The sequence below is a fragment of the Macaca nemestrina genome, chromosome 6 (genome assembly GCF_043159975.1).
Source record: "Macaca nemestrina isolate mMacNem1 chromosome 6, mMacNem.hap1, whole genome shotgun sequence".
Lineage (NCBI taxonomy): Eukaryota > Metazoa > Chordata > Mammalia > Primates > Cercopithecidae > Macaca > Macaca nemestrina.
In genome coordinates, this window is record NC_092130.1 from 170,185,303 (window position 1) to 170,210,475 (window position 25,173).

Below are 25,173 nucleotides of genomic sequence, written 5' to 3' on the forward strand. Positions count from 1 at the left end.
TTTTCTCCAGCTCTGCTGTGCCCTGACTCACGTGAGGAATAGCAGAACCACCAGCTGATCCTGTGCTGTCTCAAGCGACAGTTTCCTTTGAGCACCAGCATCTATCCCTTCCCTGTCCACCACTCGCCTCCTGGATCTGTATTCAGACCCATGCTCACCTGAACTTGACCTTAGCAATGTGACACTGAAAGGAAAACAGTTGCTGCATAAGCTCTGTTTAACCAATGGAATTATGTTAAACCAAACAAACATCACTGAATCTTCAGACTTTCAAAGAAGTCAACAACCCATACTTTTTTTTGCAAGTGTGAGTTGAGTGAGTAATGAGTGAGTATCACTCTATTCAATATTGCAAGATCTGATTGTTATTATAAACAGAGCCTGGCACCTTCCCCCACTCCCTCTTGCATCCTTCTCTCCCCATACGATCTATGCACACACTGCCTGCATTTGAAAATAGGGTAGGAGGGACTGCTCATATTGGATTATGAAAAGTACATAGAAAATATCATTCTGTAGTATGAAGACCACTCTTTGCTGGATGGTTGTGTGGATTTGTGTGGTTTGGGTTGGTTTGATGGGGCTGACCATAGTCACTGTGTAATAATAATTAAGCTACTTGTCGACCAACGTGTAGGCTCCTGCAATCCTAGCAGATGATCACTCACCTCACTGTCGTCTGTCAGATCATGCCAAATGGGCTTGACAGAGTGGCAGGGCAGTGTGCAGGGCATGCTTGGTACCTGCATTTCGGAAGGTGACACTGCTAAGAAGTCATTCTTACCAAGGGAAAGGACCTCCTGTCACGGTACCTCATTGCAGAATGAGAGCAGACAGCCAGGAACATCAGAGTCCTGCCAGGCAGAGGCTGCTACCCCGCTGCACAACCTGCTGGAAGATGTAGGGCCTGTGCCTGTGGGCCAGTTACTCTCAGCCAAGTGTGAATGACAGCCTCTATCCCCTGCCTGGGCTCCCTAGTGAGGGAGACAAATAGATACTTAAAGTTTTCCAAAAATTGCAATTTCAGAAGAGAAAAACACTGAACACTTTCCTGAGGTTTGAGCCAATTGATGTACAGAAGCCCTGTGTCTAGTGTTTTCCTGCTTTTTTAATCTTCCATGCAATCTCTTGTACTCATCAAATCTTTCTCCCTTTGCTACAAGTGAAATCCCTTCCCAATAAAGAAATTGCCACAGCACTGCAGCTTCTTTTCTTTTCCTGAAATTTTACAGCATTAATATTGCTTGTAAAAAGTGGGTCATCAGCTTGGCTCAGATATAGCAATAAGTCATTTTAATTGAGTGAAATTAGTGAAAATAATCTTTGGTCCATTTTTGGTCTCCTAAGCTCATTTTTTGCTTCTGTTTTTATATCTACTTGGTCTCTTTTTATTCATTTCATCATACCTTGTGTTTTTTCTACCTATCTACTTGTGAATAGTTCATACAATTACAACATATAGTTACTGATTTTTTTTTAGTTTAGCACAAATACAACCACCAAAGTTTTACACTCATCAAATATAAATCCTGTATGTTTTATGCATTCAACATAAGCTTACAATATAAATGCTGGAATCCTGGGTAGATTAATAGTAATGCTAACAGTTTCATTAAAAATGTCTACTGTGGTTAATTAACAAAGATACAGTCAATATTATATAGCCTGAGACATTCTTACAGTTCATAGGAATAGTGTTTTCGCCAGCTAGGAAATTTGGAGAAATATCTAAAGCACAAACCAATTTTACTAAAATACATTTTAAGTTTCTTTGGGTTCTCGTGTTATTTTTCTTGAAATAGAAATTCTGTGTACTATAAAAATACAAAAGAGGCCCAATTCCTTTATCAAAAAAAAAACAAAAAACAAAAAATAAAAAATAAGCTCTGACCTAGATATCAAAAGTTTTGTAAGCTAACACTATTAAAGATCAAACTCGAAGTGAGGACAAGTGATTGGAAGCATTTTTTAAGAAACGATACTATCTCTTTTGTTGGTTAGAACCATCTAAACTATCTTGTGTCTAGGAAAGAAGATTACCTCCTAAGCATAAGAAGGACGAGTCTTTTATTTATAAGATCTGGAAAAGTTCAGGCTTCTGGCATGTAATTAGGGCCCCATTATATGTGTTAGAAAAAGAGATAAAGTGATGGTCCAGCCACCCGAAGCCACAGTAGACTTGCTGCCTTCTTAGCTCTATTTCAGCTCTGGAGGAAATCTTAGATGTACAGGTTTTTTATAAGCCAAATCAGACCCTGGTGAACCAGTGACCTAAAGCCACCTAAGACTTCCTGGTATCCAAAGTTCAATTCCATAATTTATTGCCATGTGGAAACCAGCACTTGGCTTGGCTGGTAGGTCCCAGGACAAAAATCGACGTGAGCAACACAATTATATAAGTTTCATACAGTGAACTTCCTCCATTTGAGAGCCATCTTGGAATTCATCCATAAACTTCTCATTGGTTAATAAGGAAGATGAAATTTTAAGCAAATAATTATATATCCTTCTTTAATGCCATGTATCTCTCTAGTTTATGAAGTCCTCTGTGAACAAGGTATGCATGTATAACATAAGAACAAGACAGGTGCATTTAGGAATAAAGTATATTGAGGTGAACTGCTCCCATCAGCCAACACTAAAAACAGACTAACACATGTCTTCTCTGACCATCCCTTTTTCATAGTAAGAGTTTTTCTTTCAGTTCTGGTTTTCATCAACATTAATTTAAGTTGTGAAATTACAGCTTCTGTGGTGTAAAGATCTGTGTGCACTTGATGACATGAAAACTTAATAGAAGGAACAAGAACAGTAACAGCGGGGCCCCAGACTGAGCCCTCAGACCCCCACTTCTCTGGAAAGGGAATGGATACCATGCCCAAGACGGCCTTCTCTATTCTGATAAATTTCTCTATTCTGCTAAGTTTGGCAAAACCTGTGCTTAAACAAAGTTGAACACTTGGCTTCATTGTGTCTGTTGGTCTGCTCAGAGCCTTTACTTTGCTAATTCAAAGTAAATTTACTAATGCATCATAAATCTCTGAGATGAGTATGAAGTACAGTATTTCCTGCATTTATGTTGCAGTGAAACCCTGTTTATAACATAACATCTTATAAAACTAGTATTCCCCAGACCTGCATAGATGTAAATAGCAGCTGCAACAGGATAAATGTGAATGCAATTTTCAATTATCAAAGCACTGTTGCACCTTCTTACCTTGTGTGATCAAAAGCCTCATGCAATTTGTTTATTAATTTATCAGTAGACATAGGTTTGTTAGCTGTCATCCTATCCTCAGTTCGTATGATAGAAGGATAAATTATATACATCAGCAAACTGGATGCAACTTCAATGAATGTTTTTGGAATGACTGGCTGAATAAATGCATGATAGGGAAGGTGTCACACAGCTGGTAAAGGCAGTCTATCCGTGTGAAAAGAGCTCAGAGGAAGGAGTCAGGAGGGTTAGGCTGGAGAGAAGAGCTTCTGCCTAAGACACTTATGGTCACCAAAGCTCAGGAGACAGCTCTGTGACCTTTCCCATACCATTTAACTTCTATTTGTCTTCTGGATAAATTGGAAATTACACCTGCCATTTTTATATCCCTAGGGTAATGTAAGACACAAATGGAAATAATGAATATGAATGTTCTTGAAAAAGTTAGAACACTACATAATGTCATCTATGATTAATAGCATATGAAGAAAACCAACAGATGATTCCTTCTGTCCATATCCTTAATTGGGTCTGATTTTTATTTTGGCAGAGGTGTAAATCAATTTAGAAAAGCAAGAATGAGGGAATGTGATTTTATAATTCATCATTAAGCCACTGCAGTAATCAATGAATGACTGCTATTCCAGTGTCGCTCAGGTTGGAGGACTAATTTCAGATTCTATTCCTGAAAACAAACTTTTCTTTAGAGAAACACTGATCTCATCTGTCTCAGGCAGACAATTGTCTTCTGAAATTTTCATCTTAGGGGAGTTCTTCGGTTTTGCTAGATAGCAATCTTGACCTAAAAATAAAACACCCTTCATAGGTTTCTCCCCTGAAGCTAGAATCAGTAAGTTTAAATTTTCATCATTCCTTTGTGCTAAAATTAGTCAATGAATTAAGATAATTATTTTTATGGCTATTATGCTTAATAGTTAATCAAATTATTTAAATCCTGTTAAAATGTATCATATTAGTTGGTTGCCTCATTTTCAATATTTCTCAAAAATCAATTTATTTCTAGTTCAAAAAGGAACTTCAGCAAATCTCTTGTTAATTAACTGCCATTTTTATTTTTAGAATCATTCTTATACTAGTTAAATATGCATATCTCAGCCACCTTCTTGCCCATATTTCTACTCATTTTCTTAGTTCTTCACACTTCAACAGTGTGAGAATTTCTCAGAATCTAATTCAGTGAATTCCCCTGGATGAGACAAGGTGCTGAAACATACAATTCCTTTTGTCTTCCAAACAGATGGAATAGGTTATTTATTTGAGTGTAATAACTCTCGAAAGAACTGCATACCGTATGCCATAAACCTGTCAGATTCTGCCTCATTCAATGTTATTTCTTTTCAGAGGATTGAGTTACTCTTTGAATCATTTTCTCAGACCAACTGCTTCCCAACTCGGGCATGTGAAATAGGATCTTATATGTGTTACAGGTCTGTTCTTGTTTTTGTTTTTGTTTTTGCTTTTTTGAGACTGAGTCTCACCCTGTCGCCCAGGCTAGGGTGCAATGGCATGATCTCAGCTCACTGCAACCTCCACCTCCCGGGTTCAAACAATTCTCCTGCCTCAGCCTCCCAAGTAGCTGGGATTACAGGCACCCACCACCATGCCTAGCTAATTTTTTGGGTTTTTTTTGTTTGTTTGCTTTTTTGAGACAGAGCTCACTTTGTTGCCCAGGCTGGAGTGCAGTGGTATGATCTCAGCTCATTGCAACCTCTGCCTCCCAGGTTCAACTAATTCTTCTGCCTCGGCCTCCCAAGTAGCTGGGACTACAGGCACGTGCCACAATGCCTGGCTACTTTTTGCATTTTTAGTAGAGATGGGGTTTCGTCATGTTGGCCAAGCTGGTCTCGAACTCCTGACCTCATGTAATTCACCAGCCTCGGTCTCCCAAAGTGCTGGGAGTACAGGTGTGAGCCAGCGTGCCTGGCCTGTATTTGTTTTTTAAAATAATGATTATTAGAAAAAAAGTAAGGAACTTTAGTGTACCTTCTAGAATTTGTCTTATCATCTGCCCATAGCAACTATTTGATCCCCTGGCTCCAGCTGGTCCCTTCTTACTATTCCTTCTCTCTCTCTTTTTCTATTTGAATAAATCTCTAATCAATTAAAACAACAGGCAGATTACAAAAGAAGATTCATTTTTTAAAAAAATCAAGGCATCTCGTGAAATATTTATTTGAATCTAGCAAGAGCAAAGGGGCAGATGTGGAGATGAACAGGTCCCTTTCTGGGAAAAGGGGACTGGTATGATCAATCCAGAGGGTTGGTGTTGCCACAACCATTTTCCACTGTGTGAAAGGAAGACAAAAAGAAAAAGCATCAAGATGAGAAAGGGGTTTTCTTATGGATTATGGCAGGAGAGTCAGAATTAAGACCAGCCCTCTACATTTAAAACTAAGTACAAAATGACCCTGGTTTGTAACGTTACATTTAGTCAGGTCATGCTGGGCAAACAGCAGTTTTCTCACAAGTTAATCACATTGTCACATATTGGTATTGCCAGTGTCAGAGATTATGTTAATTAGGGAGTCTGCAACTGTTAGGAAATGGGTCAAAGATTCATTATTTGGGACTACCGTAGAAAGGCGGCTGTGTGTTTAGTTTGTTTGCTTGTTTGCTGTGGGTTCATTTCCCTGAGCTTGGCTTCATTCTATTTCCCTGAATGGGGACTGTGACAAGCACGTGATGTGCACACTGCCATGACCAGGGCAGAGCTGGGTACTGGTTTGCCTTTACAGTTCTTCCTAATGCTGACGTTCTGCCCCTAAAATAGATTTAGCCACAGGTGTTTTGTTCGCAGTTTTCTTATTTGTGATCATTCATTTGATATGTTGTCTTATCAAGCCAGTTGTATAGACATAGGTATAGCGAGCAGTGTTGATTCATTCACAAAGACCCCTTGGCATGGTTATGAAAATGAGAGCTATATGATGTTAAATCTTGAGGGTTAACTTTTGTTTTGTGGTCACTTTTATATCTGTGGCAGAAATATTTTGGATTGCTGAAATCAGTAATCCAGAACTTTCAGATTCAAAGTTCTCCTCTTCCAGGTTTCACTCCCATTACCTATGTCTCAAAGATTATTCCATCTCTCTGAGCTCCAAGTTTTCAGTGCTCTTGCCCATACTACCTGTAGGGTTGGGATTCCCTAAGCCAACGTTCCCCCACCTTTTTGGCAGCAGGGACCAGTTTCATGGAAGACCATTTTTCCATGGACTGAGGTCGGTGGGGAAGATGGTTTCAGGATGAAAGTGTCCACCTCAGATCATTGGGCATTAATTAGATTCTCATAAGGAGTGTGCAACCTAGATCCCTCGCATGCATTGTTCACAATAAGGCTTACACTCCTGTGAGAATCTAATGACACCACTGATCTGACAGGAGGCGAAGCTCAGGCTATAATGCTTGCTCACCTGCCACTCACCTCCTGCTGTGTGGCCTGGTTCCTAACAGACCATGGACCAGTATTGTTTCATGGCCCAGGACTTGGGGACCCCTGCTGTAAGCTACACAACATGAACCAAGCCAGTGTCCTGGGAGGATGGTATAGGCATTAACTCCACATATGAAATGCAGTCATTTTAAATGAGCTTGTCGTGTCCAATTAGATTATATTTCCCTTTAAATGTAACATCTCTGGCATGGTCATTATTACAGATTTGATTTACTCAATTACATTCTGGTAGGAAGGAGGACAGATTCTAGGTAAATGTGAGAGCCCATGGCTAAAGAAAACACCCAGATTAGTAATAATAATAGTTAAATACTAATGTAACTATTGCTTTCAGTTGTTGTATAGTTTCAGACCAATCAATATATGTCATATTTGCAGGACTATTATAATTAGTAGCTTTTCCTGATAATTTATTGTCGTCTTCTGTTTTAAAATTTTTAAAGGATTTTTAAAATGAATTTTGAAGGATTAATTAGAAGATACCATTTAAGGAATGTTTTATTCTAGTCTTTATAAGCTTAACCTGTTGGATCAAGCACTGGAGACAGAGGAAATAGAAAGAAGGCTTCTATAACATGCCTGATTCAAATCAGGACAGTAATCACAGTGAAATTTGTGTCATTTTTTTGAGGTAATTAATCCTTGTTTTGTTGATCTTGGATTAGTAGGCACTCCAGTTTCTCAAAGTTTTCTGCCTCCAATGCAAACAAGTTCTGGAACTCCTGACTCAGTCCCTTGGTAGTCTTCATTTGTGGTGGTGATATCAGCTGATACAGGGGTGCGTGTAACTAAGGTCCAATTTTAGAGTCCTTTAATCGAGCTTTTGTGATGTTTCTTCCAGCAGACATCATTACTGACCCATGGCTTTGGCAGGGGTATTTAGGATAGTGTGACAAAAAATCAGAAACCACCTGTTGGTGCTAAGGCTGAATAGGTCTGGTTGTTAACTCATTATAACCACTAATATCCAAATTGAGGCCAGTTTGTTTCATAAAGAGCTAGTCAGTAACTGCCATGAGAGTGGTGAGGGCGCAGAACAATCTCCACGGCCTTTTCATTTATTCCATCCAATGTGTATTTGGATTACCACCGACTGAAAAGTCTATTTTAAATGTGGAAATGGGATCTTCTTTTAAAAAACTGTTGACCATTATTGTGCCGTTCTTTAACACGAAAGAGAGTGTGCCTCTCTCCACAATGAAAAGGTCATCACTGCTGAATCATAATGATGATGCTCATATTTTACTCATCATAATTAAGTGGTGGTTGAGCTTTTCATGTTTTCATTTGGCAGGTCTTTTTGTATTGGATTCTTGATGAACAGGACAGCTCTCACCATAGTATTAAATCAAATAAAAATCTACAAAATGCTGAACATAGCTAATTATTTCTAGGATCCCTTTTCTCATAAGGTGAAGAAGAAAAATCTTTAGTGTCACCAGAAGCTTTGTGAGAAACCCCAGAGATGGTTTAGATGTAGAAGATACTTCTAAAAGTTGTATTAGTTTGAGGCCAGGTGCGGTGGCTCACACCTGTAATCTTTACCAGCACTTTGGGAGGCCGAGGTGCATGGATCACCTGAGATGAGGAGTTCAAGACCAGCCTGGCCAACATGGTGAAATCCCATTTCTACCAAAAAATATAAAAAATTAGCCAGGTGTGGTGGTGGGCACCTGTAATCCCAGCTACTTGGGAGGATGAGGAAGGAGAATTGCTTGAACCCAGGAGGCAGAGGTTGCAGCGAGCTGAGATCATGCCATTGCACTCCAGCCTGGGTAACAAGAGTGAAACTCTGTCCAAAAAAAAAAAAAAAAGTTGTATTAGTTTGACTGTGGGGGTGCAGATTTGTGGAGGGCAATTTCAAAAAGAGTTATCTGGGGATGCAAGATGTGAGTGTAAATCTGGAGTGGCTAAAGACAAGACTAACTTCAGCTTGGCTCAGCATGATAATATTTATAATAAAGTGGTTAAAGAAGTTATTAGGAACGCTAGCATTTTCATGAGCAAGGATCTTTTACTAAATATTAATTTGAAAGATTGAACTCTAGTATTTCCACAAGTGAGGAAATTTTGCTAAAAATGACTCAAGAGATTAACAAAAGCACAAAAAAATTAACAGGATATCAAGTAGGAGGATTTTAGTGATAAAGGAAGCTTTTGTTCTTTGGGCACAGACTATTCTTCACAATTTCTTACTGAAAACAGAGTATATACTCAGATACACAAAGAGAGAAAACCCAACTGTAAGTTTATCATTTTCGTACCCTACTCATGTAACATTTGCAGTAGAGAGTTCACAAGCCTTTACTCTATCTTGTAAGTAAACTCATCAAAATTACACAAACTTTATAAAGACAGTAACACCTTTCATTGTTTTTTTTTTCAAGTTCATTATTTCCAGGCACTATAAACCAACGCAAATAAGATTCACTTCTTCTCAAACTTTCCCTAACTTACTGCACATCCTCAAATATGGCTTAATTTTACATATTAACACACAGCCAGACTTTTTAACCTGAGATACACTTTCTTCCTTGATAAACAAAACTGCATTCCATTATCTTAGAGACACATTCATATTATTTTACAACTATTGTACCTAGTATAGTGTAGTAGGCAGAATAATGTCTTCTCAAAGATGTCCAGAGCCTATTCCCCGAAACCTGTGACTGTGTCACCTCACATGGCCAAGGGGAATTAAGGTTGACAATCAGCTAACCTTGAGATAGGAAGAAGACCCTAGATTATCCCAGTGGACCCAATGTAATCACAAAGGTCCTTAAAGTGGAAAAGGGAGCAGTTGGGGACAAATGAGAGGGTCAGAGCGATGTGACACAAGAAAGGCCCGTTGTTGCTAGTTTTAAAGTTAGAAACAGAGGGTTACATGCCAAGGAAGTCAGGTGGCCTCTAGGAACTGGAAAAGGCAAGAAAATGATTCTCTCCTAGAGCTCCCAGAATGCAGTCCTGCCCACACCTTCATTGTAGCCTAGTAAGACCACTGTTGTACTTCTAACCTGCAGAACTGTGAAATAATAAATGTATCTAGTTTTAAAGCACTGAACCTGTGGTGATTTAGTATAGCAGCATTAGAAAACTAACACATACAGCATCAACTTTTCATATTAGTTATAACTTTGAAACCGTGTAACTGAGTTGTTTCCTCACAGACATAGAGAAGGCTGGGAGACAGTTACCTGTGTGTACTTGAGATCAGCTGAGATTCCAGAAAGCGCCTGTGGTTCCTCACAATGTACTTCCTCCAACAGTTTGATAATATTGTTTTGTATTTCATGAATTAGCAACACGAACAAGTCCAGGACATTTGTACATCTGCAGATATTTGAAGCACATATATGTGTGTGCCTATGTGTTTAGTGGACAGTGTTTTTTCAAAAAGAGGACATTAAAAGTTTTCCTCAGGGGAATTTAATGGAGTAACTCAGTAACAGATTGTTGTAGAATTCTCTAAGGTGAAGAAGAGCAACTCCTTCATGAAACAGGAGTTATTGAAATTCAATCTAGCTGAACACTTATTAACCTTTTTAAATTTTCAAATAATAATGTTAGCCTATCTGTTTAATAAACCTAGAACTGGAAATCTTAAAAATTCATATTATTAAAAATTGAGGAAATAACCTAATCTTTTATAAAACAGATCATGCTAACCAAAGATTTATGAAATGATAAGACCAGGGGAAAGATACCTCTGTTTTTCCCCTAATATTATCAAACCAGTCTAATTTTGCAGAGATTTGCTTAACTAAAAATACTGCATCAACTCTTTTTACCTTAGATACTAAATATTGAAACCTCTTCAAATATCCTCAAAGGTCCTGAAGTGTCTTAGTGCTATTTTTTCCCTTGTCTTTGCTAACCTGGTATCAACTGTTATTTCTTTGCTTTAAATTTTTTAACCTAGCTACCAAGGCTGTTAATGTAATTCATTGTGAAATTTCTTTGTGTCTTTCCTTGAAATAAGCTTTTGTGAAAGATATATATATGTGTGTGTGTGTGTGTGTGTATGTGTGTGTGTGTGTATAAATATATATTTTGTTTTGTTTTGTTTTGTTTTGTTTGAGACAGAGTCTTACTCTGTCACCCAGGCTGGAGTGCAATGGCATGATCTCGGCTCACTGCAACCTCTGCCTCCCAGGTTCAAGCGATTCTTCTGCCTCAAACTCCCAAGTAACTTGGATTACAGGCTCCCACCACTGCACCCAGCTAATTTTTTGTATTTTTAGTACAGACAAGGTTTCACCACATTGGCCAAGCTGGTCTCGAACTCCTGACCTCATGATTCACCCTCGGCTTCCCAAAGTGCTCAGATGACAGGCATGAGCCACCACACCTGGCCAAATTCTTATTTTTTTCTTAAAGGACCAGCAGCTTAAAGCATTCTGAGAGTGTTTTTTCATTGGCAATTTTTTAGTTTTCTTGTTATAATTACATATATAAGGACTTACTTGTTTACATAAGCCCATCAAATTAGGAGTCCCATTTATCAGTCTCGTCCAGAGAATAGAAAAGTTATACCAATTTCTAGACAGAGAAAATGTTTATACACATACAACAGAAGAATCCCCAGCAAACTCTTGGGTAAGCTGGAGGATTCAGGAACTTATAACTGGATTTCTTATCTCATATGTGCTATTTTTTTGTAATCCTTGTCAAGTCCATTGTGGGTTGAACCAGGGGATACATGTTAAGATTTATTAACACCTTTTTGTCAGCACATGCTTATTGGTATATTTCTATATTTCTGTGTGACTTTTCTAACTTTTAACTTGAAAAAAATTATAGATTCATAGGAAATGATAAAGATAGTAAGGGAGGGTCCTATGTATCCCTCAGCCAGTTTCCAGCAATGGCTATATCTTATGTAATTGTAACACAGTAAATCAGGAAATTAACATTATAATATGTGTGTACAGTGTCATCACGTGTGGATTTGTATAACCATGAAGGTTATCAAGATACAGAATTATTCTCTCAGCCCAGTGATATTTGTTGTACCATCTTGTCATAGTCACACTCTTCCTAACTATCCTAAACTCCTAGCAACCATTAATTTGTTCTCCATCTCTATAATTTTGTTATTTCAAGAATGTTATATAAGTGGTGTCTTACAATATATAACCTTTTGAGATTGGCTTTTTTCACTTAGCATAATATCATTCAAATATTTTCAGATGATAGCATGTAGTGTTCCTTTTGATTGCTAAGTAGTATTCCATGTGTTTTGTTTTAGGGGAAAAAAAAAAGATAAGCACTCAGAACCTTCCAGATGTTTCCAGAGGTTAGAGATCTCCAGACAGTCCAGAAGAGACCTTTCCCATGTTAACAAGCATTCAGACATTTTCAGTAGCTAAGCAATACCATTTTGAATGCTTCACCAATTTGGTCTATAAGCCACATTAACCAGTTTTAAAATATATTATTTTTGCATATTTTTTCCCCTTTGATGATAGACTGTGTTTAAATTGGATATATTTATAGTGTGCAGATGACAGATTTCTGTAAATTAAGCTCCAAATATTTCCCAAAAGAGAAATGAGAGACAAAACATTCCAGCATTCTAAACATCAAACAACCTTTTATATACAGAAGGAAAAAAACTCTTTCATACTAGCTTACAGACATCCAATCACACGGAAATCAGCTCATCACTTTTATATCATCAATTATTGCTGAAAAGTAAATTCAGAGAGGGGAGAGGATTCTAGGCTGATGGAGAAGTAGGAAGCACCAGGAGTCTGTCTCCCCACCTAGACACAATCACATTGGCAGAATCTGTCTATTAGTCAGGGTTCTCCAGAGGGAGAGGACTAATAGGATATATGTATATATGAAAGGGAGTTTATTAAGGAGAACTGGCTCACATGACCACAAGGGGAAGTCCCATGATAGGCCATCTGCAAGCTGATGAAGAAAGAAGCCATCAGTGGCTCAGTCTGATGCCAAAAGCCTCAGAAGTAGGGAAGACAACAGTGCAGGCTTCAGTCTGTGGCCGAAGGCCCAAAAGCTCCTGTCAAACCAATGGTGTAAGTCCAAGAGTCTAGATGTCAAAGAACCTGGAGTCTGATGTTCAAGGGCTAGAAGCATCCAGCATAGGGGAAAGGTGAAAGCCAGAAGGCTCAGCAAGCCATCTTATCACACCTTTTTCCACCTGCTTTTGTTCTAGCCATTATAGCAGCCGATTGGATGGTGCCCACCCACTGTCTCTCCCAATCCACTGACTCAAATGTTAATCTCCCCTGACAACACCCTCACAGACATACCCAGAAACAGTGCTTTACAAGCCACCTAGGCATCCTTCAGTCCAATCAAGCTGGCACCTAATATTAACCATCACACTGAATGTAACTATTTTGAAACTCTGGAGTGTATTGAAGGCTTAAAAATTTCAGAAGATTTGGACAGTAAAGTACAGTTTATTTGGTCAATCAGCTTAGCTCAGCAGTAGCTACCCATCCCCCACCCCTCAGCCCTGTGGCAGGTAGCTGTGCACATGTTCCTAGAGCAGCTTACTTGCAGCTGGCAGAAGCCAGAGTTGGCACAAAATACTCTGTCATCTAAATATTGGGGATCTGTTCTTTCTGCTGATTGCTGCTTCTCACTACAGCACACAGAGGCAATACACACACAGAGGCAAGCAGCCATTGTTGCACACACACATACCATGATTGCAAGCCCCTCCATCTTTGGCTGAAGTTATTTTCAGAGGATTTAAAGAGCTGACACACTCACCCTCCTCATCCACTTTGTTTTTTTCTTTTTCCTTTTTGGGAGCCAGTCATTAAAGACTAGCATATTCAAAAGCAACTGCATATACAAGAGAAATAAGAGAGCCATTGTGCTTGATCAGGGAAACTCTCATGCTCAGAAAACATCTGTGAAGATCTTAAGGCTAATTCTTAGCACAGAGACAGCCTAAAACAGTCAAAAACAAAACAAAAAACAAAAAAATAACAAACCCTGAAAAAGAGGAAGAATCTGATTTCCAGATAACCCATTATTACATTCAAATTTTAAGTTTCAACAACAACAAAAAACCAGAAGGCGCACAATGAAACAGGGAAGTATGATCAGTTTAAAGGGAAAAAAAACAACAACAACAACAGCCAGAAACCATAGCTGAAAAATGGCACAAAGGCAGAGCTACTAGACAAAGACTTTAAAACAACTGTTTTAGAGATGTTCAAAGAATTAAAGGAAAATATGGAGAAAGTCAAGTCAAGAACATGATGTGTGAACAAAATGGAAACAAAGTCATAGAAAACCTAAAAAGAAACAAAAAAAAATTTAGAGCTGAAAAGTACAATAATTGAAATGAAAAATTCACTAAAGAATTGCAAAGGTAGATTTGAGCAGGCAGAAGAAAGAATCAGCAAACTTGAAGTTAGGAAAATTGAAATTATTGACTTTGGAGAACAGAAAGAAGAAAGATCAAAGAAAAGGAACAGAGCTTAAGGGTTCTGTGGACATCATCAAGAGGATCAAATACACACTACAAAAGACTCAGGAGAAAAAAAGTGAGAAAGGGATAGAGAGATTATTAGAGGAAATAATGGCTGAAAACTTACCAAATTTAATGAAAGGCATAAATATAAACATTCAAGAACTCAATGAGATTCAAATAGGATAAGCTCAAATATACCCAGACTGAAACACATTAGAATCAAATTGTTGAAAGACAAAGATAAAGAATCTTGAAAACAGGGAGAAGTGACTCATCACACACAAGAAATCCAAAATGAGATTATCAGCTGATTTTTAAATCAAAATTTTGAAGGCCAGAGGTTGATATAGTCATGGTGCTGAAAGCAAAAAAAAACTGTCAGCCAAGCATCCTATGTCCAGCAGAAGTGAGGGAAAACTTAAGACATTCCTAGATAAACACAAACCAAGAGAATTCATTACCACTAGACCTGCTCTGTAAGAAATCCTAAAGGGAGTCCTGCATGTTGAAATGCAAGAACACTAAACAGTAATTCAAAGGTATAAGAAGAAATAAAGATCTTAGTAAAGATAAATACATGGGCAATTATAAAGCTCATATTGTTTTAACAATGGTTTATAATGCTACTTTTGTTTTCTATGTAATTCAATACATTTAAGAAAAAACAATTACTAGTTTACAAGCTAACATTATTGTGACTTTGTTTCATAACTCTACATTTTTTTCTACATAATTTAAGAGACTAATTCATTGTAAAAAAAACAATTATGTTTTGGACACACAATGTTCAAAGATGTAATTGTGTGACATCAATAAATGAAAAGTGTAGGATGGAACTGTAAATGAACAAAGTGTTTGTATGTTATTGAAGTTAAGCTGGTATAAATTCAAATTATAATGGTATAATGTTAAATGTAATCCCTGTAGTAACCACAGAGAAAATCATTAAACTGTATACACAAAAGAAGGAAATTAAAACATTTAACTACAAAAAACAGCACAAAGGAGATAGTAATGCAGGCAATTAGGGACAAAAACAGCTATAAGGCATATAGAAAACAGCAAAATGCTAGAAACAAGACCCTCTTTATGAGTAATTACTTTAAATATACATGGATAAATTCTCTAATCAAAGACAGAGATTGACAGAGTGCATTAAAAAATAGTCTCCAATTATATGTTGCATACAAAAAACTTACTTTAGATTCAAAGACAGAAATAGATTGAAAGTAAAAGGATATTTGTACATCCATGTTCACACCATTATTCTCAATAGTGAAAATGAAGTATAAGCTAATTCTTCATCAACAGAAGAATAGCAAAATATGGTATATATACACAATGGAATATTCAGTCTTGAAAAGAAAGTTCTGGCTGGGTGCAGTGGCTCATGCCTGTAATGCCAATGCTTTGGCAGGCCAAGGTGGGCAGATCACTTGAGGCCAGGAGTTCAAGACCAGCCTGGCTAACATAGTAAAACCCTGTATCTACTAAACATACAAAAAACTAGCTGGGTGTGGTGGCACTTTACTGTAATCTCAGCTACTCAAGAGGCTGAGGCACGAGAATTGCTTGAACCCAGGAAGCAGAGGTTGCAGTCAGCTGAAATTGCACCACTGCACTACACCCTGGATGACAGAGTGAGACCCTGTCTGGAAAAAAAAAAGAGGGGATTGTACATTCTGACATATGCTACAACATAGATGAACCTTAAGAATATTATGCTAAGTGAAATAATCCAGTCACAAAAAGACAAATCCTTTATGATGCCATTTATATGAGGTACCTGGTTGTCAAATTCATAGAGACGGAAAGTAGAATGGGGGTTTCCAGGGGCTGAAGGAAGGGGTTGGGACGTTGTTTAAATGCTTTTAAAGTTTCAGTTTTGCAAGATGAAAAGAGTTCTAGAGATGTATGATTGTAGAATGATATGAGTTGACATAATATCAACAAACTATATAGTTAGAATGGATGAAATGGTAAATTTTATAAGTCTTTTACTGCAATAAAGAATTTTTTTAGAAAAAAATAAACTCGGAGCACCTCAGCAAAAACCCACAAGTCAGTTTTAGCTACTCCAGAAACAAGAGGACCATAGAACTACTAAGACCTCGAAGACAAAGGAGTTGTGAGGATTCTCATCCAGGGTTGCTCTCTAGTCCAGCTGACCTTCTTGAAAAATATATTTTCTCTCGTCAGTTTGAGACATTTAAGTTTGTAATGGTGCACAACAAAGACCATCTACACATAGGACTCCATCAGTGATCAGAAGAGATCTATAATAAGTGTCGGAAGGGACTCAAGTGACTTCCCCATTGCCTGCTGCCTTAGAGAATGCAGGTCTTTAGACCATAAGACCACCTCTCAACATTCCTGCCACCAAAGCGAAAAGCAAATGGTAGTATGCACATCAGTAACAAACACAGGCTTACTTCAGAAATGGAAATAGAAAGTCATAAACACAACATGGAAACAGAAGCAGTCAACGAGAGCAAGGCTGTTACCTCATCATGAAATCCCCACTAGCTCCTTTCTGCACAAGCTCTCTGCAAGGAGTGCCTTTCTTGGGCAACACGGTTTGTTAGGTCTCCTGAGTCCCTCAGGGTACCTTGGTGTGCCCAACAACGCTTAACGGAAGATTTCGAGAATGAAGCATTGCAAAGAGAAAATAATCTTTACTTGCAGTTTTTCAAGAAAATCTGCATTTAGAAAACTGGTTCACAAAATACAAAATACAGGTATTTGAAGGAAACACACACACAGTGGAAAGCATAGCAAAGTTCCAAAGTTGCAGTTAGTCCATCACTGATGAAAATATAGTCTTTTTTCCGCACAATTATATTATCACCAGTGGTCATCTCTTACCAGTATTGCAAAAATCAGAGATATAGTCATTGTTATTAGAGACTAAGTAACTTAAAAGAAATGGCCCAAGGATTCATTTCTATTGGGAACTTTAGCAAGAAAGAGTGATTTTGTTTGTGGTAGTGATGGTGGTAGAGTCTTGTTTTGTACTGTTTCGATCTGACAGAGCAACAAGCTTTTCTTTTTTAAAAAACAAAATATGGAACACCTCACAAATTTATGTATTATCTTTGCACAGGGGCCATGCTAATCTTTCTCTGTATCATTCTAATTTTAGTATATGTGCTGCCAAAGCGAGCACCATGATTTCCCTTTTTCAGATGTGATTCCATGATAGTGGATCATTGGTAGCACTTTTATTCAAAATAGAAGCAAGGCAAGGTATCCACTATGCTTTCATAAATCTAAATATTCTTTGAACCTGATGACCTGCTTGTCTCTCTGATGGGATTTTGGTATGTGATTCTCTCATATAAGTAATATAATTTTGCATGTTTTTCTTTATGTGGAAAAATAACATTCAACTTATCCATTAATATTAAGCTTTAAAATTCACTTGGTTCTTACTACCCTCTGTGTTATTCCCACATGAAATCTCTGAATCATGTTTCCCTGCATTACCTCAACATTTCCATGGGCTCCAAGCCCTGTCAGTTGCTTCTTAAGAATTTCCATCATGGCTACTCTCATGTCCTTGATGCCCCCATGACCACCTTTTTGTAGTCACAGGTTCTTCTTTCTTCCTGAAATATTGTAGTTTCCTGACAAATGAATGAATCACTCTATTATTTTCAGTCTGTGTCATACCTTTTACTTAACCAAATTAAATCTAGAAGAAGGTAGAGTCAGCTGTGCATGGTGGCTCACATCTGTAATCCCAGCACTTTGGGAGGCCGAGGCAGGCAGATCACTTGAGGTCAGGATTTGGAGACCAGCCTGGCCAACATGGTGAAATCCCATCTATACTAAAATTCAAAAGTTAGCCAGGTGTGGTGGCGTGTGCCTGTAGTCCTAGCTACTCGGGAGGCTGAGGCAGGAGAATCGCTTGAACCCAGGAGATGGAGGTTGCAGTGAGCTGAGATCATGCCACTGTACTCCAGCCTGTACAACAGAGTGAGACTCTGTCTTAAAAAAAAAAAAAAAGAAGAAGAAGAAGAAGAAGGTGCAATCAGCTGGAGCAGCCATCTGCAGTGGTTACTGGTGCCTGCTCCTTTTCAGGGCCAAAGCAGGTCATTCCAAGACAGGTACCTCCTCTGCCCCATGCCAGGCTCAAACACAGGGGGAAGCTTATGCTCTGCATCCACAGAGAATCTCAGTGCACCACAGGACCACAGCTGCCCTTTCTGCCTCTGGGACTGTGAAGAACTGCCCACAACCTCCACCTGGTGATCCAGCCTCTTTCTTCCCCAGTCCTAAAAGAACCCTACCTCCATCCATTTCTCTCTCTAAAAAGAAAAGGAAACAATTTGATCACCTTGATGGTGTCAAACTATAAAAAAAGTTTGAACCACCCACTTTGCAGTTTCCTGTTGCCAATACGATCCCCCAAGAAAGGGAATTCACTTCTTTGACCCTCTGAAGAAATCCCAGACCTCAAAGACCCAAAAGTCTGCCTGACCAGTAGAAGGAGAGGAGTCAAGATTCCTCCTACTGGGTAGCAAGAATAACTTTCTGGAAACTTAGGTTAAAAAGACAATACAGGATATGGAACAGTTATAGATACACACTCCCTTGAGTTGTAGTGTTTACAATTTCATTAGAAGCCTAGAAGAAGGAAGCATTATTGTCGAGAAAAAGACTGTATGTTTCTTCCACCTTCAGTTTTACTATTCTGAAACCTTCCTTCTTAATGCACCAGAATTCTTTTTGTAAAATATCAAGTTGTTCTTGTTGCCCCCTTGACATACCACAAAAAATCCTAAATGTCCACCTCCTGAATCAAGCCTTCCACAACAACTCCAGTCCTATCTAACTTGTGTCTTCCCTGAACTACTGTTATAAACATACAATGCAAGGTCACTTGCGTCTGTAATTATTCTATGTCGCATATTTTATTATTTCCCTAATCAGCTTCAAAGTTTCTAAACACTTGAAAAAGCTAAAAATCTTTTCTTGCTACCCAAATTTCTTGTGAAGATAGGATGTAAATTTCACTGTAAAATGACAGCATTTTCAACACATAATCAAAGGCTAAAAAAGAATTGTAACCTTTTAAAATAATTAACAAACTTTGCCGCGAGGTTTCCTTCTCCATGGAATAATATTACCTGGTTTGTTTCTTTACTTGGATGATCAAAAATATAGACTAAAATATATCCCTCCAGATAGACTGATAAATTGACTTCATGAAAAATCTCCAATTGCCTAGTAAAATGTCAGTGACCTATACTGGAAATACTAGAAATAAAATAATTCCAATGAGTTTCCTCGACAGTAAAGTTGGGTTAGGTTAAATATAACAGTTACTCCTGATCTTTTCCATATCATGGGGCACGTGGAAAACAATAGCACTTCAATGGCACACTGGGGTGAGCAGAAGAGGCTGCTCTGCAGGGGTTGGGTACCCTGCCATCTGCTTATTCTCTATAAGTAAACTAACATTACAGGGACACCTGCATCTTAATCAGGACTCAAGGGTTAGAAAGTCATGGAGGATGAGACTACATCTTCATATTTATCTGACGTAATTTTCAAAATGATAATACCAACAAAACTAAAACATACTACAGCCAAATTCTTACCCTCTCTTCATTTTTAGTTTTAACCTTGACAGTGCCCAAGGTCACAAAACCAGTTCTCCATACACAGTCAAGGGTGTAAATGTCCCTGTATATACAATGACGGGAGTATTTTTTCAGTGATTTTGCCCTTCCTTCATCACTTTCCTTATAAGGAAAAGGAAAAAGGAACACATTGATCATCTCATGTGTATGGAGCTCAAATGTGTGTTCTAATGATTTGTGGGGGTTAATAACCTGATAGAATCTCCAGCATGGTGAGCCCTACAAAAGTAAACTCTTAACCAGAGTTAAGGCTGATTTAATGATAAACAGATAAACTATTTTAGGTGCTGTCATTAGAAAATAAGTATGCTACATTTGGGGGTTTGCAGGCAAACCATTTTTGTCAGACACTTCCTCAGCTATCATCAAGTGAATGAACACACTTTTCTATTTCAGTAATTTAAGCATCAGCATTTTCTCTCTAAGCTAAAATAAGCCACCTAAACATAGGATAAGAGCAGATACCAAAATTACAAGGGCCTGTGTTTGCCTGGAATTAAGATATCATCGCCTACTCTCACAAGGTTCCCTTCCTGCTGCCAGGCACCATGCGCCAGAGAATTAAATAGCAGAAGAAGACATTATTTATAGATCTATATGGAGGTGAAATATTTCAAATAGCCTTTAGGAGCTAGCTAAGTATGCCTAATTGGGGCATGGGAGACAAGGAAGGGATCTAACTTTGAGCACTTGCCAGTTCCGTCTGAAAAATGTGAGAACGGCCAGCTTTGCTACAGGCACTCATTTACTTACTTCCAGAAGTCAATTAAAGGAGCAGAAATGGAAGCTGCAGGTGGGATAAATTAATTGTCTTGCCGGGTTATTGGTAATGCCTAAAGTGCTTTGTAAACGAAAAGTACTCCATAAATATGTCATTATAAGCACCTTTATCATTGGGAATAGTAAGATTAATAATGCTAAAGTGAATTAAGGAAGCAGAATTAGATTGTATTATAGTTTTCACACAAAAACACACCAAATTAGTAAGTGTTACATGGTAGAACTACACAATAAAATTCTGTCAGAGAGGCAAACAGCATCAGGTTACTGTAGTTCAAAGGACACACAGTTATAGATTGTCAAGTACCTCTCCTGCTTTCAGTGTTTTCCTTTGCTGTAAATGAATCAAAACTCAGTACTCACATATGTGATCATGTTCCCCACACGTTTTTGCTTTGACTGTTTTTAAAAAATGCAGGTCCCGACATAGCTTTCATTAAGTTATTTTTGAGAGTTATGTTAGAATTCCCATATATTTTTCTTGACTTCTATAAACATCAAGCGAGAACATAATAATAGCTAATACCTGTTGAGTCCTGTGTCCTTGTTCATTTCCATACATTCAGTCATTTATGCTTTATAGCAACCTTGTATGGCAGGTACCATTATTGTCTTACTTTAGAGATTGAAAAAACTGAGGCTTCAGAAGCATGAAATAACTTGGCCAGTGATTTGATCCCAGGTCAGTGTAGCAGCAGAGTGGATGCACTGCCATGAGGAATGACTGCTTTTCTCTGTAGATGTGTCCTGAACTACCCAATAGAGAACATTCAGTGATGGGAAACAAACAATATTGCATAAACATGGTCTCTTGTATTCTCTTCTCCCCCATACCCACCTCTGCCACTATCTCTGCCTTCACCTTGACCTCCTTTCAACTCTTCTCTTTATTTTCTTTGCCAGGCAAATACGCCATGCGAGACCTAGTCCACAGGCTTCCAGGAGGGAACAACAGCAACAACACGGCAAGCAAGGCCATGTCGGATGACACAGTGACAGCCGTCTGCTGCACGCTGCACGAAGTGATAACCAAGAACATGGAGAATGCCAAGGCCTTACGGGATGCCGGTGGCATCGAGAAGTTGGTCGGCATCTCCAAAAGCAAAGGAGATAAGTAAGTTACCTGGTGACGCCATATCTCTGTCCTGGTAAAATTGGTTCTGAACATGCCTTTCAACTCTGATTACGGGTAGTACTATGACTGTCACTGGAAAGCATTTGTCTCTGAGAATCAAGAAAAGGAAAATGGAACATGGTTTCCAGTCTTCTCTCTTACTGTTGGTAAAATGGACTTGATGATCCAGCACACCCTTGTTCTCCTTCCACATGGCAGCAGCACGAGTTCAACCTGGATACGTGAAGGCATTTTGTTGTTGTTCCTCTGTGGTGAGAAGTCAGTGTGTTGATGATGTCTCTACATCCTTCTGCTCTGTGCCTCTTCAGCTCTGCAACCAAGTCAGGTCCACCTTACCAACATCACAGTAGCCACCAAGTCATAGCAAGTCACTGTGCAGGATGGGGGAGGAGACAGGGCATGATGGAGTCAGAGAACTCAGTTCTAATCCAGTACCCTCCCTTACAAGCTATGAGTTGTGGGGCAAATATTTAATTTAACAAGTCACTATGCCCATACTTTCCAGTCTAAACCTAAGGGAGAGGCTGTCACAATATGCTAGCTGGAAGAGGTGTTAATCAAATCTTAAAGAATGAGTGGAAATTTCCCAGGCAGTGCCGATAGTGGTGAGAAAGGACGGCCTTCATGCAGATAGAACAAAAAGAGATGAGACTTGGTGTCAAAGCAACTGCACCTCCTTGAATAAGAATGCCTCCCAGTTTTTAAGAACCAACAGTATGTTACTATATACGGCCAGAGAATAGATTCACAAGCCAGCGCATCGGTGTATCAGCAAGGTGTCAATTTCACAGAAACCTTCACTAACCTTAATTAAATTTTGCCCCTTGAAAGTCCCTCGATGTAATTAAATAAGATTAAAAGGGTAAACATTTTGTTATCAAGAGTCTGTTTCTTGACTTTTCATTCCCTGCCAAGCCACCCTCACCCCCATGCTTTTACCTGTAAATGTTAAGTCATTTTTCTTTTGTTAGTAAACACTTGAGGGACGCACTTTGAGACTTTCTGGAAATTCTGTCTCATTATTTCACTTAATTCAGGATAGTACCAATGTATTATAGAAGATTCAGAGTTCCTGTTTAAGCACCCAGAGACCTCCAAATAGGCTCGCTCAATCAACAATTTTGCATTTGGATTTGAATGTTTTCTCATATCAAGTAGAAAAGCCCCACTGGACTCCTATAATAATTGCACAGTGGAGATTGTCGGCTCAAACTATATCTTATGATATTGTACTTTACAATTAAGCGCTATACTACGTAGGCAGGAAACCATATGATTTTCTTTTTTATTTAGCTTCAATAGACCTTTGGAATCTCTAACTGAAGCGCTTACCTGTTTTGAGCATTAAGAGCTTAATATGGTAATGCTTTTTTTTTGAGCATACACACCTACACACATAATAAAACCATAGTCTGCAAAACAATCTGATATATTTTTGTCTATATTCATGAGACATTCAAAGATTAAAGTATTTCCTCTGAATTATACAGTTAGAGAGCTTTGAGGAGTGGTTTGGCATATATTAATTCTCTCCAACTGTATAAGCATTCCTACAGCAATAAGCATCACTAAATGGGCCTAAAGAGAAAAAAAAAAAGGTTTTATTGAGACCTATGGTCAAAGAAAATTATTTGGTGAAACTAATTTAAAAATCACTTGAAGAAACCATCTATGAAATGATACCTATCTATGCTGCTAAGATCCTGATAAGCCGGGTCCAGTCTTGATTATTGTTCATGGGAAGATTTTTTTCGCTAAAGATGATCCCATAAATGCCCTTTAATTTCGCTGAAAATTTCCTTATAGAATAGGTGCTCATTCTATCTTGTTGTTCCTTTATCTCTTTTTCCAGTGCCAACAGTCTAGATGTACGAGTTTAATAAGAAGTGTTAAATTGGATTGAATCAAGCATCTTCCTGGTTACAGTTCTCCCGCTTAGTCAGTCTCATTCACTGTTTCATGTAGTTTATCTCTTTTTTAGTATATATACTGACTAATTTGGAGATCAAAACAAGGTTTTTATCACTACATTTATCCTCGTCTCCTACCTACACTTCAGTTTTATTATTGCTTTTCACTCCTCTTAAAACAAAATGAATTCAGAATTGCTCCAAATTTGAGCATGGAACTCACCATTTCTGACTCAATTCTATTATGATAGTAGGCATAGAGATTCCCATGGACTTCTAGACAAATTGTAAGGAAATAGAATTTCTTTATTGAAAATCAAATTTTTGGAACTGAGGATAATTTAATAATTAGGAAAAGTATGAATACAAATACTGAATAGCTTATTTATAAAATGATTGCTAATCTGCCCACCCTAAATTATTCCTTAAAAACTTATTTCTAGAAATAAGTTCAGTTCAAACCTGATTTTTGTTTGTGATAGTACGGGAAAACACAGATGGAAGAAACGTGCCTTGCTATGATGCTCTATTTTTATGTATTTATACGTGTTCTTTATATATATATATATACAAGCTTAAATATGCAGTGATGTTAATGAGTCAGACTGGTGAGTTGCCAGTCACAGTCTATCAGAACTGCACAACTCACAGTGTCTGGTGGACACAACCAAGGGGGCTGGTGTTCTGTGATCTGGCCGCTGGCACAGCTGTGTTGACAGCCACAATGAACTGCACCAACTGAAGTCCTCACTACCCCTGATGTGACAGCTCTGCTGAAGATCAAACTCCAATTGTATAATTGTTATTAACTCTTATAGTAGTCTTGTACTCGCCATTTTGAAATCTTGATTATTTATTCTTTCCACATCATTTTAAACATCCATTATGGACATTCTATCATGTTCATCTGTCTCAAGAATACATTTGTGTTTTTCCCCCCAATTTTAACAGTTACATGGGAAGTAGTGTTGAATGTGTCACTGTATTTTGTCATAAGACGGAAAAGCTATTAACAGTCTCAACTGTTACTGTCAGTAAAGAACTGTGTATTGTGGCTTGGGTTATAATCACTTGTCACATTAGAAACACTCAGTTGTCCAAGCCCTTCAATCCATACTTAGAAGAGTTTTTCAGGTAGAAATTTCTATGGCACCCGTCTAGTGAATGCATCAAAATTAAAGTCTAAAAAGAAAGCAAAGTTTCTTTGACCTTCACATGTTAGTATAACACTGTGATGTATTGGCATTTTAATTGAGAGGTTAAAACCTGCTGTTCATTACACATTCATAGTCTCTTTTGGTTTTGTAACTATGCAAAAGATAGAAACAAAAGACTACACTTTTGTTTCTACTCAGAGGCATTTTTGCATACTAATTATGTTTCAACTACACTATCATGACCTGAATATTAATATATGTTTTTCTAGAGTTGCTTGGCTATTGTCATGAACAAATATTTAGCTAAATGATAAAATACAACAAAACATCACATTTAATCTTTGTTCAGCATTGACTATATGAGAATTAAATGCAGAATTAAATGCAGCATTGAC

The 25,173-nt window shown here is 38.1% G+C and overlaps 1 protein-coding gene and 1 non-coding gene across 5 annotated transcripts in view; one reads left to right on the forward strand and one right to left on the reverse strand.

The window, feature by feature from the left end:
* The window catches only part of LOC105489509 (catenin delta 2), a 936,482-nt gene that overhangs the window by 864,975 nt on the left and 46,334 nt on the right, over window positions 1-25,173 (forward strand). For all 4 annotated transcript variants that reach the window (XM_011754343.2, XM_011754340.2, XM_011754341.3 and 1 more), the window contains one exon: window positions 21,480-21,690. In XM_011754343.2, coding sequence (XP_011752645.1) covers window positions 21,480-21,690 — 211 coding nt within the window. The remainder of the gene's footprint in view (window positions 1-21,479; window positions 21,691-25,173) is intronic.
* Window positions 17,207-17,314, reverse strand: LOC112427995 (U6 spliceosomal RNA). Its single transcript, XR_003019799.2, has one exon. It is a non-coding gene; the product is annotated as a U6 spliceosomal RNA (small nuclear RNA).